Raw genomic sequence first — 13066 nt, forward strand, 5'->3', positions numbered from 1 at the left:
TGGTCATTTTTTTAGTGACTTGAATAATTAACTGCATATCTAATAGAATAATTGAACATCCACCTCCAAATAAATCACTATATGTTTGTTGTTTCACAATTTTCCTTCCTTACTCCTTGCCTGTTGAAGGTGGTGACATACACCACAGTACAATTCCTTGGGCTATCCTGCGAGAACCGAGGTAAAATGTAGCTCTTGGTGAGCTATTCAACTATAGAAGCATCACTGTAGATTCTGACCCTGTGATTTCCTAATACACACCCACATACATTCACTTTTAGAAGGAGCCACTGTTTTGTGATTAATTGTTAGGGCAGGAACCTTGACGGATTTTTTGCCCTCCCTTGCTTGGGGACACCAAGGCCAGTTGCAGCACCTCCACTGTTATTCTGATTGAGATCAACTAGTTTAGGATTAAACCACGGATTAAATAAATCACCACTTGTTATACGCAAAACCACACCTTGATAATATATCCCACCAATCTATCATTTTATATATTTATAGTGTGTTGAATGGCTGATGTTGTATCACAGTAAATTGACTATACAAGTGAAGGAAAACTTGTAATTAAAAACAATGGATGAATGTTGGAGGAGGACAGAAATTACAGGTTAATTCTAGTACACACTGTAATATCAGAAGGTGAAAACGACAAGGTCATTTGTTTCAGACAATACAGTGAATACTAAATATGTTGTATAATGTACAATTTTGGAAATATGGCACAGACACTTCAGAAGAACTGACAAGAAACTATACATTCTTTTAATGAAATATTTTAAAAATAAGGATAAGCCAATACTCACTGATAGAACAAATTCTGCTTATCTGTGAGGCAACTATTCAAATCAGTCAGTCTTATGTTGCATAATTTTACTCCATACTTATTCAATTACTGTACAGATTTATCCTGGTCTGAGTCATATTTTCTAAATACCAAACCAAAAGCAAGTTGAGAAAAGCATCACATAACATATTATTACTGTAGAATATATGTTTTAATATATATGTTTATATATATGTGAAATACATTAGGTCATGCTTTCTTTAGAATCTGTTTTCTCTTGCTAATTTTCACTTTGCAGCAATCCTGACATTGTCCTATAAATCTGGAATAACGGTGTGATCTGACGCCTGGAGTTAACGCTGTTTGGTGTTTGGGTCTTGACTCTGCATGGTGCATAATGCCAGTGCAATGTCAAGCAACAGTTCAGAAGGTTCATTTGAGGTCCGGGACATTTTTAAAATCTGCTTGGAGTCAATTTAGATCTTTCCTGCAATTTCAAAATGTTTACATTTGGAGAGATCCCTGTGTTTTCAGGTAACCACGAATGTCCAGAGTTGTCGTCTTGACAGAGAAATTGCAGTCGCAGCGAAACCATGCATGTTAGTCTGGAACTCAAAACTGCCATCACCCATCTCAGTATGATGTAGCTTTGTTCTGTTCTTTAAAGACCACCACCTGTTCAGGGGAAGAAGGAAAAACACATTATAGGGCCAGCTTGGTACTATGCAGAGAATGTAACAAGATTCAATAATGTTGTCTGTTCATTACTCCAGGGTCATCCCTCAGTTTATTTTCTTCCCTAATAACCACCTTTCAGCAACCCCGCCCCTGCCACTTCTGCCCTCATTTCCAACAATTGCAAAGAGCCCATGAACTTCTTTGTTAGAATATTGAAATCATCTATTCAGCTGCTTTTGCTATCTTTCTACTTCCCCTTGCCCGCCAAGCCAAACTTCCTGAAGGTTCTCCTACCCTAACCTCACCTCTCTCTCTAGTTCCTCTTCTATTTTCCCTAACGTCCTCCCAAAGTTCCACAAGACAGAACTCCTCTCTTGACTCTATTCCAACTAAACTGCTAACCACTCAACTTCCTTGCCCTTATGCTAGCTTATATTGTAAAAGGTTCCTTCTCCCTTTCAAATCTGCCCTTACCCTCTATCAATCTCTAAAAACCCACTCTTTGCACCTCTGCCCTTGCAAACTACCACCTAATCCCCAAGGATCTTCCTTTATTCTCCAAAGTCATTGGAAGTGTTGTTGCCTCCAAAATCTTCCTTTCTGCCTTCCTTTCCACAACTCTGTTTGAACTTCTGCAAACTGGTGTCCACCCCACATTACAGCACTAAAGCAGCTCTAATCAGACATGAATTGCAGCCACTATGACTGGTGTTTTTATAAACAATCTCTTCTCATTCTTCTTCACTCATTGCAACTTTCAACACAGTTGACCATATTGATTGGGACTGCCTTCAGCTGGCTTTACTCTTGTTTATGCAGTCATAGCCAGGGAATCCTCAGCAATAACCTCTCTTCCCACTGCAATCCTGGAGTCCCTCAAGCATTTATCCGTGGCCCCCACCTATTTTTCTTCTACTCACTGCTCCTCAGTAATATAATTGAAAGCACTACACCAGATTCCCGTAGACTCATGACACTTAACACTCTATCACAAAGGCCACCTACTTCCATCTTTGTAATATCACCTATATCTGGCTGTGTTTCAGCCCAGCTACTTCAGGAGCCCTCATTCATGACTATGTTACCTCCAGATCCAATTATTACATTCCTCTCCTGGCAACCCCCCACCTTCCACACAACATAAACTTGACCTCGTCCAAACTCTGCTGGCAGCACCCTATTGCACACAAGCCCTGTTCACCAATTACCCCTATGCTTGCTGACTTACATTACACCAATCAACCAGTTTAAAATTCTCACCTTGTTCAATTTCATACATGGCCTTTCCCTTCCTCATTTCTATAACCTATGTAGTCTTACATTCTTTGGATCTCTGCATTCCTCCAACTCTGGCCTCTTGTGCATTCCCCACTTCTGTTGTCCCCACCTTTAGCCTCTGTACCTTCAGCTGTCTAGGCCCTAAGTTCTATAATTCCCTCCTTAAACCTCCTGGCCTCTTCAGTGTTCTTCTTCCTCTTTTGAGATGCTTTTTAAAACCTATTTCAGGTCATCTGACCCAATGGGTCAAATCCACTTTGGCTTGGTGTCAATTTTTGTCTGATTAATCTCCTGGGCGTCACACTTTAGAAAAGATGTGAAGGCATTGGAGGGAGTGCAGAAAAGATTCACAAGAATGGTTCCAGGGCTGAGGAACTTCAGTTATGAAGATAGATTGGAGAAGTTAGGACTGTCCTCCTTGGAGAAAAGAAAGCTGAGAGAAGATTTGATAGAGGTATTCTAAATTATGAGGGGTCTGGACAGAGTAGGTAGGGAGAAACTGTTCCCAGTCATAAAATGAGTGAGATGGCACAGCTTTAAAGTAATTGGCAAAAGAAGCTAAAGTGATATGAGAAAAAAACTTTTTAATGCATCAAGTGGTTAAGGTCTGGAGTTCACTGTCTGAGAGTGTGGTGGAGGCACGTTCAATAAAAGCATTCAAAAGGGAATTAGATTGTTATCTGAAAAGGATAGCAGGGTTACCGGGCAAAGGTGGGAAAATGGAACCAAGTGGTTGCTCATTTAGAGAGCAGGTGCAGGCACAATGGGCTGAATGGCCTCTGCATTTTAACAGTTCTATGATTCTGTGATGTGCTTTGGGATGTTTAACTATGTTAAAGATGTTATATAATTGCAGGTCATTGTTGTGGTCTTTTATCCATGATCCTGGCCTGAACCTTTCCTTCAATGTCGGAACCTCTATTTCCAACCCTGATCATATAAAAATTACGCACTTACCTTCCTCTGAATTTCTAGGGCAGCCTTTCAATGGAGCATCCTGCAGGACTGATTCAGTGCAAGAACCCTCAGAGGGTGCAGTGGAGAGAATTGGCACAGAAATCACGTATCCCTTTTTCCAGCACTAGCTGCCGTATTTTGGTAAGTAGAGTTTAAAAGCTTCTTTGAGAAGCTACGGAGAGAAGGTAAGTGGATATGGGGATAGGGTGGGTAAAGTATGGGGTAAGGTGGGTAAGGTAAGTGGGTGAGAGGATAGGGTGGGTGAGGGGGTATGATGGGCAAGGCAAGTGGGTAACAGGATAGAGTTGGTAAGAGGATAGGCGGGTTGGCAGGTGGGTAGGGTGGAAGAGTGGCAGGTGGGTGAGGTGGTAGGGTGACAGATGTGGAGGGTGGCATCGTGCAAGTGGGTAGGTGGGTTGGGGGTAGTTGGGCCAGGTCAGGTCAAGAGGGGTTGTCAGATTGGTGGCTAGTCAGGTTGGATTGGGGAGGAGTTGAGTGGCGGGGTCTAGTCAGGTCAAATTGGAGAGCCAGGGGTTGATTCAGATGGTGGGGGCTAGTCAGGTTAGATCAGGGGCTAGTCAGATCAGGTCAGAGGGAAATTCGGCTGGTGGGAGCTAGCCAGGTTGAGTTGGGGACTAGTTGGGTTGGGTTGGGGTGAGTTGGGGGGGGTGTTGGAGGGAGTCGGTGGTGAGGGCTAGTCAGGTCGGGTTGGGGGCTAGTCAGGTCAGGTAGGGGAGAAGTTGGGGGGGGTCGTGGGGAGTTGAGAGGGGAGTTGGAATGGTGTGAGTGATTGGGGGCGGTCTGGTGTATGGTTACCCAGGAGCTAGACTAGGGATTTTCTGTCTAACATTTCCTGGGTAACTATCCAGGTGAACAAGTCGGAACTATCCGAGGTCTCTGACTCTAACTCAGAGTTTAAACTTCATGGGCAATTCCCATTGAATCCTTATGTTGGGACTTCCAAGGGGTCCCGGATATGCCCAGCTTCTGACCATCCGGAGACCGAAAGAACTGGGCCCATGTTTATTTGTATCTAGGCATGACGTTTTTTTTGCTATTTGTCAGATGCAGTGGAGCAAGCTAAAGCACTCACGTTCAATCCAAAAATAGCACCATCAACACAACTAACCCCATTTTGCATTTGTGTGAAAGTTATTTAACTTTGGAGGACAATGAGTCTACAAGCTTAAATAAAAACATAAAGTGTTGGAAATATTCAGCAGATCTGGCAGAGAGAAACAGGGTTAATGTTTTGAGTTGAACATGACTCTTCAGAACTCCAGCATCCCAGAATTTTGCTTTTTATTTCAGTCCAGAAGCTTAATGCTTTACTACCTATAAGATTAAGACTTCTCACACAGGCCCATTTAATATATAGATTCCTCTGGGAGCTATACAATGGTTAAAACTGAATAATTTTGCTGAAGGTATGATGCAGTGTGATCATTCAAACCTTTAATCTGCTAATCAACTTTCAGATATGACAGTGACGCTCCTCTTAATCAACCCTTTACTTTGTAAAGAAAATATTTTATTCGGAATCAAAGGGAGTATACGTTTTAAACAACTGACTCAGCAAATTTCATCTGTCACATGGATTTGCATAGAGTTGTTTAACCGCAGTCAGCTCAGATTTGCTTCCTGTTCTAAACAAGCCCGAATTTGCCCGCAGATAATTAACAGAAAGACAATGAGGATAAACTGGAAAACTTGGGAGGATGAACTACCAATCGAAATCAATATTATTCAAGAATGAGTGAAGAGAAATGGGTAGATTGTGTATAAGGGAAAATGAAGGAAAATCCAAAAGTGTTGGGAATGTTGAAAAGATAGCAACGTAGGGCGTGGGCAGATTCAGGGCGTCGCTGGCATCAGTGCTTACAGATCGGCTTCAAACATCTCCAGGACTCCCAGGTGACAGCGTCTTCCTGAGAAGGATTAACATCCTGAAAGAGGAACACGCCATATCATATAGTCCAATAGGAACTACTTCTTCTCGAAAAAGAAGTTATTTTTACTTGATTGCAAATGCTGGTCTGAGGGCACTTCCAATAGTTAGGAAGTTTAATCCTCTCTTGAGTTGAGTGAAATGTTGACAAGTTAAAATATGACAGAAAGCGAGTTTCCGTCGAGAATCCTTTTAAAAAAATGTAAAACCAAATTTCACGGAGTCCCATTTTGTAAGGAGTATTATTGAAGATTAGAAGTTTGTAAGAAAGCCTGGTGTGTCCTGCATGACATCAGAAGGAAAAAGCTTGTCATACTGACACGATACTGAACCGGGGACACAGACTGAGGTACAGGCACCGGCTGTCTCGCCAGGACAAAACTCAGGGAGGCTTCATTGCTCATCCTCCCTCAAATGACAGGTCAGGGTCAGTAACTGGAAAGCTGCAGCGAGTTTGTAACTCTGTAATCACGTTACTCTGGGCAACGAAGGGTTACTGGGGGTATCACAACATACATAATCCCTGATAAGATCAACTCTACTTTTGATAGAGAGGGAAATCAAACGCACGGCTTGAACCTCCGATAGGAGTGTTCTTATCGGGAGATGAAACTCTTAATCTCAAAATAGTAAAGGGGCACGATAGTGTAAGTTATATAATTAGAAGTTGCATTTAAACGGGCTCAAATTTATATTTAAATAATTAAGTTGCAAATATTGAGTACTTGGCTTTCCCAATTAAAATTCATGCGATGGAGATTTTTAAAGCTGTGTTTTGCACTTGAATTAGAAAAGAGTTAATCAGCTCAGCGGAAAAAGCGAGAGAGAAAAGGTGAACGCTTAAGTTGAGAACAATGCTCCTTTTCTTGTGGCCAAGATCTTCCCCATGAGCAACTGTTGAGACGTGATTTCCACACAGATAACCCGCCAACAGCTCTCTCTCTCGCTGCAAGCTCGCCCAGCTCTGGCTCTTTCTACTGTCAGCCTGTTCTTTTTTTTTCGGCTTTTTTAAAAAAAAACAGAAGTGTGGCGCCCCCTTCCCCTTTCCTGAGAGGGAGCGAAGGGAAAAAGAAAGAGCAAATCGAAAAAAAAAGGCCAAACAAGTCATTCCGGGAAGGCTGTTTTCTGTGTGCAGAGAGAGAGAGAGAGAAGAGGCCCGATGGCGATGGTCGCAGCCCATTGCTGGTGTGTAAGTGTGTTGTGGGGCGGCGCGAAGGCAAAGGCATGTCCGCTGTTTGTATTCGCGCTGAATGGTGTCTTGGAATGACGTAATGCCTGAAGTCGGGGTCCTGACAAGCGATAACATTTGTGATAAAGGCCGGATTGAGCCCGAGCCCCCTTTCTCTCAGACATATTAAACACACACACGCACAGACATTACACACACAACCTCCAGTCAGACAGACACAGGCAGCGCGTTTGAACAACCGGCTCAGGCTGCGCCTTCCCCTCTCCTTTCTCTCTCTCTCTCTCTCTCTGTCTGTCTGTCTCCGTCTCTCTCTCTCTCTCTCCAAAATCTCACTCTGCAAAAAAACTCAGACGGTTCATGGCTCTCACCAAAGCTCCACCATCTTTCCAGCTGCAAAGATTATTGCCATCAAATCAACAGGTAAGAGAGAGAGAGAGAGAGTAGGCGAAAGCTCGCCCTGAGATTAAAGGAACAAAGATCTCTTACCGATTTTTGATTCTCTTCGCACAGGCTCTGTCTGTCTGTGTCTGTGTCTGTGTGTGTGTGTGAAGGGCAGCTCGCTGGCTTTAGATATTTGTATTTATTGATTAAGGTAATACTTTCAGTTTGGTTCAGTCAACAGATCTCTTTTCGTTTTTTTTCTAAGAAAAGAAAGAGGCAGACTTCTCAGATTTCACATACATTCCCATTTCCCGTATTTGTTGGGTCGGGAGGTCACTCGAGCAGGCATGAGAAATGGTTCCTCGTACGTGACAGTAGCCTCCAGTAGCCTTAAGGGTCAAGTTTAGCAGGAGGAGACGATGATTTCAAGTACGTTCGGGATACTCGCCGGGTTTCGCCTTTTTTGTTGTTGTTGTTGTCGTTGCGCTGCCGATTTAGCGGGAAAGTGGGAATAAAAGAAATGGATGGCGTTAAAAGTGTCTTTTCAGTTCCAGATGTCAGAGTGAAAGATCCCGTTCTGAGTCTGTCTGCTGCGCCAGGGAAGTTTGTGAGTGACGTGGCCGAGGTAACGCGCTGAAATGCATCTGAGTGGACTATTTCATCCCCATTTGTCCAGATTAAGCAGCGTTTATATAAATATACATACATATTATAAAATGTAGGAGAGTAGAAAGTTCTCCCCCCCACCCCCTACCCCACAACACTCTTCTGCAGTCTTTCCGACTGTACGAGTCCTTTGCGGCCCATCTGGCGGGACCCGGGAGTAACATGGTTGGAGTAAACTTTTTAAAAAGTTGTGTTAAAAGTGTGTGTGTGTGTGTGTGTGTGCTGAGTTGAGTTGTGTCTGTGTGTATGTGGCTAGACACCATCCTCCGGTGGTTTAATTTCTCCAGACAGGGACTTACAGTTTTTTTTTTCTCAAAAAAATCTCGGGTGCAATGCCAAGTAAAAGCTTTGAAAGTACAGACAGAAGTAATTGCAGCTTTTGACTTAAAGGGTTGCATTGGCTGACACGGGCAGGATGGGCCGTTTGCGTTTTCTTAGCCACACACAGTAAAATGTGGCACCAGTAAAACCCGGCTTATTATGGCAGTTAGTTTAGGATGTGTCGTTCAGAAGTGCTATTAAAATGTTTCCTGCTGATCAGGGCTGGATGTAGCCGGCGAGTTCTGTTAAAAGCTGGTTTGTGATTGCTGGTGCGTTTCATCTCACTACAACTTTGACACATCTCGCTTTTGTTTTGATTTGCACTTATTCGTCCTAACTGTGGGGATATAAAATTGCTGCATTAGCACGCCGCAATTGCCCCCTCACCCCTCCGCCCCTCAGCTCCCCCACACCGGCCCCAGATTTTCAGGCAATAGTTTATTAGCTGTTGGTTTCTATGCTGCGACAAAGTTGGAAATTCGTGAAACCTTTTATTGTTTATTTCTCCCCAAGTGCCACTTAAGATGTTTTGAGCCTCAGAATCCTGATTTACAGGATTTGCAGCTTTCGCTTAATCGGGGAGTTGGACCGAACGGATCTTGGGTGTTACTGTTTCCACTCGTGCACTTTCTGAAGGCGTTTCATTAGAGTAACTATTGTGTCTGACAAGACCGGCAGATGTAATCACTTAACGAAGCCACTCCAAATGAGTTTTGTCACTCAGAGGTACAAAAGTGTACATGGCACATATGAACAGCAGGGCTAATCCGGTAAAATAACTGTTCAGATCGTTTCGCCATTGACATGAAAGCGTTGATGTCTGATAAAAGCTTTCCAAATATTTAAAAGGTACCATTTAATGGAGGCCGATGCTGGTGTGGTTTAAAAAAAAGAGCTTTCAGTTGTATTGGGAACTTTGTGAAACTGGCTTTGAGAAAAATCTCCACTACCTTGAGTGGGCCCGGACTGTTCAGTAATACTGTGTAAAGTGAATGTCACGTTTGCATTCACATGAACTATGAGCCTATTGAAGGCTGATCTCTTTGCAAGTCTTTGTGTCCTTATCACAGGAAATGTTGCGGAAAGCAGTTGTTCAGTCGAGTTCCTAGCACGTGTTGATTAACGATTCTTGTCTCCCAGACGTGATCACTTCTGGCTGAGTTTTCATTTGAAGAGCAAGAGAACGGTCTCAATGGCAAATTCCCAATTACGCCAGAGCACATTACAGCAATAGTATGGCTGTGTTAGCAGCAAGAATAGATAGGTGGGTTAGCTTGCAATAATCACTCTGCTATAAGGAATATTGTGTAATTTGATGTTATGATTAATGGCAAGTTTATACTGTGCTTGATCAGATAATGAATACAGGCATCGCTGGGCCAATCTGGCGTGTGTGGAATGAACAAAAACTTGTATTGATTTACCACCGAGATCTGTATTGTACTATAGCAGCCCCTTAGCTTCGCAATAATATAAATTAAACCACAATGAAGGGCTGAGATATTGAAATACAGTTGCCAAAATAATATCCTTATGGCGGGCGGAAAATGCAATTTACTTGATCCACTAACAGGCTGACTCTGAATTGCTTGTTGCAGGGACAGCTCTCACACATGTTTGCATCAATAGCTAGGATCACTTTTTTAACATATAATTTTGTTAACGTATTTTATATGATTCATAATCACGTGTGTGAATTCCCCTACTAAAATGTACAGTAAATAGCCACACACGGTTTTTTTTAAATAGCGCTTATGTTTGCATATTTATTGGTAATATCAGTGCATCATGGAGAGGGAGTCGTGTTGTGCGCACTTAATTGCAGTGCACAATGTGGTTGTTTATACTTTGGCCATGTGACTGGTTATAATGGCAGTGTCCAGCCCAGAAACAATTTGGGACTTGCTAAAGTTTGCTCACAGGGCCAGACTAGCAATGCGCATGTTCCCCCGAATGGATATGAGCGGATCTGACTATATATTTATTATAATGTCAGTACATCTATAGAGTACATAAAGTAAGCAAGGAGTTTCCAAAGTTAAGGGCTGTCCTTGATGGGCATTGGTGGAAAAAAGTTGGTTGTTTTGACTCGGAACGGTGTAAATTTCCACTTAAAAAGTCTTGCTGTCATTCTAAACCTGTTGACTTTCAGTCTACAACATCAGTTCCTGGTTCTTACACACTATTGAAGTGAATATTCGTTCAAATTTAGGCCATCTGGAGAGATTTATTGGCACCAACATAAATAAGAGACGCTGGAAAGTTGTGGAATATACACATTTTGGGAGTCAGCGTGGTGGGATAGTCGAAAAGGAAGATTTGTTTGAAATGTTCGTTAGGTAACAGACCAAGCTCACGGCGACTGGCCTTTTGAAATCTTTGGAAAATTTTTTTTTGTGTTGTGGTAGTCACAGTCATCTAATAAAACTTATTCAAGCAGATGGTCTGTGACGTTCTTCCAAAGCTGTGCTTTACCGAGTTACCCATTTTATTTGCAGTTTCTGGCTTATTGTCAGGACACGTAATATAGAGAAAAAAACCCACCCTGGCTGGCTTTTAGTGGCTGATGATTTTATACTTGGGTTGGTAAACGTTCCTCAGCGTTAACTAAATACCATCAGTACTGAGAATTTGCATCAAATATAGTGTCCGCCAAGGAAAGAGCTAACGTTGAAATCCACGTCAGAAGGTAGGCCCGACCAGCACAGACTCGTTGTTTAAAGGTCTTGATTATTTTTTGAACAGCCATCGAGATTGAGGAACCCTACATTGTCCCCTCTTCGGAATGAAGAGTGGTATTATCCACATGTTCCAGTGATTTATTAAAATACGTACTGTGGCTGGAACATGTTAACTGCTAGTTACCATAGTTATTGTCACTGAATAGGCACTAGTCGCCGGGAACAGGGAGTCAATTCAAATTTGTAGTCAAAGTAGTTGCCTATCGGTTTTATTAATTCATTCGGAATAAACAGAAATGCCGACATGCGAAGCTAACAAAGCAATGGGATAAAGCTGTTCATATTCTTCAAGGAAAACAGATCCTTTTAAGTTATTATTTCAGGGGAAGGATGATGAACGGCTCTATTCCTAAAGAAAACCTCCATCCATTTGTCAGTCATCCACATCATTTTGATTTGCTTTGGTCTGTCGGAGGGACACTCTTTTAAGGTCTCTAGAAGTACAGTTTGGACCACTGCAAGGTATTCTGACTTTCCTATGGGGACTGTTAGTGTTTTAATTCATTGAAACAAGAATATGAGGAGGCCGGGCTCCCTGTACTTTCACCGATAGGAACTTTAACCGAACATTTCATTGCTGTGACAGTTTTCTTTAATATAATATTTATAGGTATCTAGCTATTGAGATACAGTGTACGTACACACGCAGACACTACATGTAATATACATGAAACTGCAATTACAATTTTCTCAAGGAGATTTAAAGTAAAGCAGATGTATTGTGGGTTTAATTGTTACTGCTGGAGAGATGCAGTGATGTTTGCTTAAGAACTCCCTTCCCCTCTTCTGTGAAAATTCCACAATAGATTCATCTGTGTAAACTTGGGCGGGTCTGTCCCTTAAACATATCACTGCAAAACTATGTAAATAACCACAACAAAAGCGTGAATAACTTTTTTTTAAAAATAAATAAAACGGATTAGGATGACACGGAAACAGAGCAGTATCTTAGAAGTGTTCATCTAGATAAGGTAAAGCCGCCTTTGCGCTGCTCCAAGTTTAGCCAGAGAGCTGGGCAGCCTTTCCAATCTTTTGAGATGTTTCAATGACCTTAAGAGAAGCATATGTTCATCTGTATCTTTCTCTTCCGCACAGATATGGTCCGGAAAAAGAATCCGCCACTGAGAAATCTTGTGAGCCAAGGCGAAAGTGAGAATTGCCAGGTCTCTCAGCCAGAAAGTGCCGTGAACCCGGAGGCTGCAAAAAACTCAGGACTGCCGGATCTCATGCAGGAACACAACAACCAACAAGATGCTTTAGAGTCACTTAACAAGGAGGAACTTTGTCTGCGTGTCGCAGACGTCGCCGGCATCAAAATCGACTTGAAAAGCCCCGCACTGGGCGAAGGGAATGGCTTCAATTATGAAAGCCACAAGAAGGGAGGAAATGTTCCATCCTTCCCGCAAGATGAGGTGACAGACAGAAATATGTCTGCTCTCTCATCTCAGGCTGCTGCTCGAGTCTGCGAGGCCTGGAAGTCTCCTGGTAGATCAGAACCAGATGATGGCGATGGCAGGAGCTGCAGCGTCTCTGGAAACCTCTCGGAATTAAACCACAGAGCTCCAGAGTCACCCCAGAGTGGGCGGGAGAAGGGGCAGCTGCTCGGGGGGGACCCAGCCGAACATCAGAGCTCAAGCCCGGGCTTGGTGCCTTTAGAAAACTCTCAGGTGCTTTCAGATTGCACTGTTGCGCTTGATCAATCCAAAAGTGAAAACCTGACTGATAACCCAGACACGGCTCCCCTGACCCCAGAACTGCAAGACTTCAAGTGCAACATTTGTGGTTATGGCTATTATGGCAACGACCCAACCGACTTGATCAAGCATTTCCGCAAATACCACCTCGGGCTGCACAACCGCACCCGCCAAGATGCGGACCTGGATACCAAAATCCTCGCATTGCATAACATGGTGCAGTTCTCCCAGTCCAAAGACTTGCAGAAATTGAGCCGAAACGCGGGCTTGCTCACTGGGATGTTGCAGGATCTGAGTACTCAGCGACCCGCCCTGTTAAATGGGACCTACGATGTACATGTAGGTATCTCAGCCTAGCTGTTCCCAACCTCCAAGACTTGATACAAACCTTTTCCAGACAGGTTAGGATCGGGTTGCGCTGCC

At 43.0% G+C, this 13066-nt stretch overlaps 1 protein-coding gene and 1 long non-coding RNA gene across 7 annotated transcripts in view; one reads left to right on the forward strand and one right to left on the reverse strand.

The window, feature by feature from the left end:
• Positions 1-553: 553 nt before the first annotated feature.
• Positions 554-7515, reverse strand: LOC144679629 (uncharacterized). The gene is made up of 2 exons (XR_013576380.1): positions 7327-7515; positions 554-1444 (listed from the first exon to the last, which is right to left on the reverse strand). It is a non-coding gene; the product is annotated as an uncharacterized LOC144679629 (long non-coding RNA).
• The window catches only part of trps1 (trichorhinophalangeal syndrome I), a 190360-nt gene continuing 183762 nt past the window's right edge, over positions 6469-13066 (forward strand). The window contains exons 1-2 of one of the 6 annotated variants that reach the window (XM_078540204.1): positions 6469-6840; positions 12045-12982. In XM_078540204.1, coding sequence (XP_078396330.1) covers positions 12047-12982 — 936 coding nt within the window. In that variant the 5' untranslated portion in view covers positions 6469-6840; positions 12045-12046. Of the gene's footprint in view, positions 6841-6913; positions 7261-7520; positions 7651-7793; positions 7847-8397; positions 8478-12044; positions 12983-13066 lie in introns of those variants that run through there. The other 5 variants (XM_078540203.1, XM_078540202.1, XM_078540200.1 and 2 more) reach the window with 5 other exon arrangements.

This window comes from Cetorhinus maximus, chromosome 4, assembly GCF_964194155.1.
Source record: "Cetorhinus maximus chromosome 4, sCetMax3.hap1.1, whole genome shotgun sequence".
NCBI lineage: Eukaryota > Metazoa > Chordata > Chondrichthyes > Lamniformes > Cetorhinidae > Cetorhinus > Cetorhinus maximus.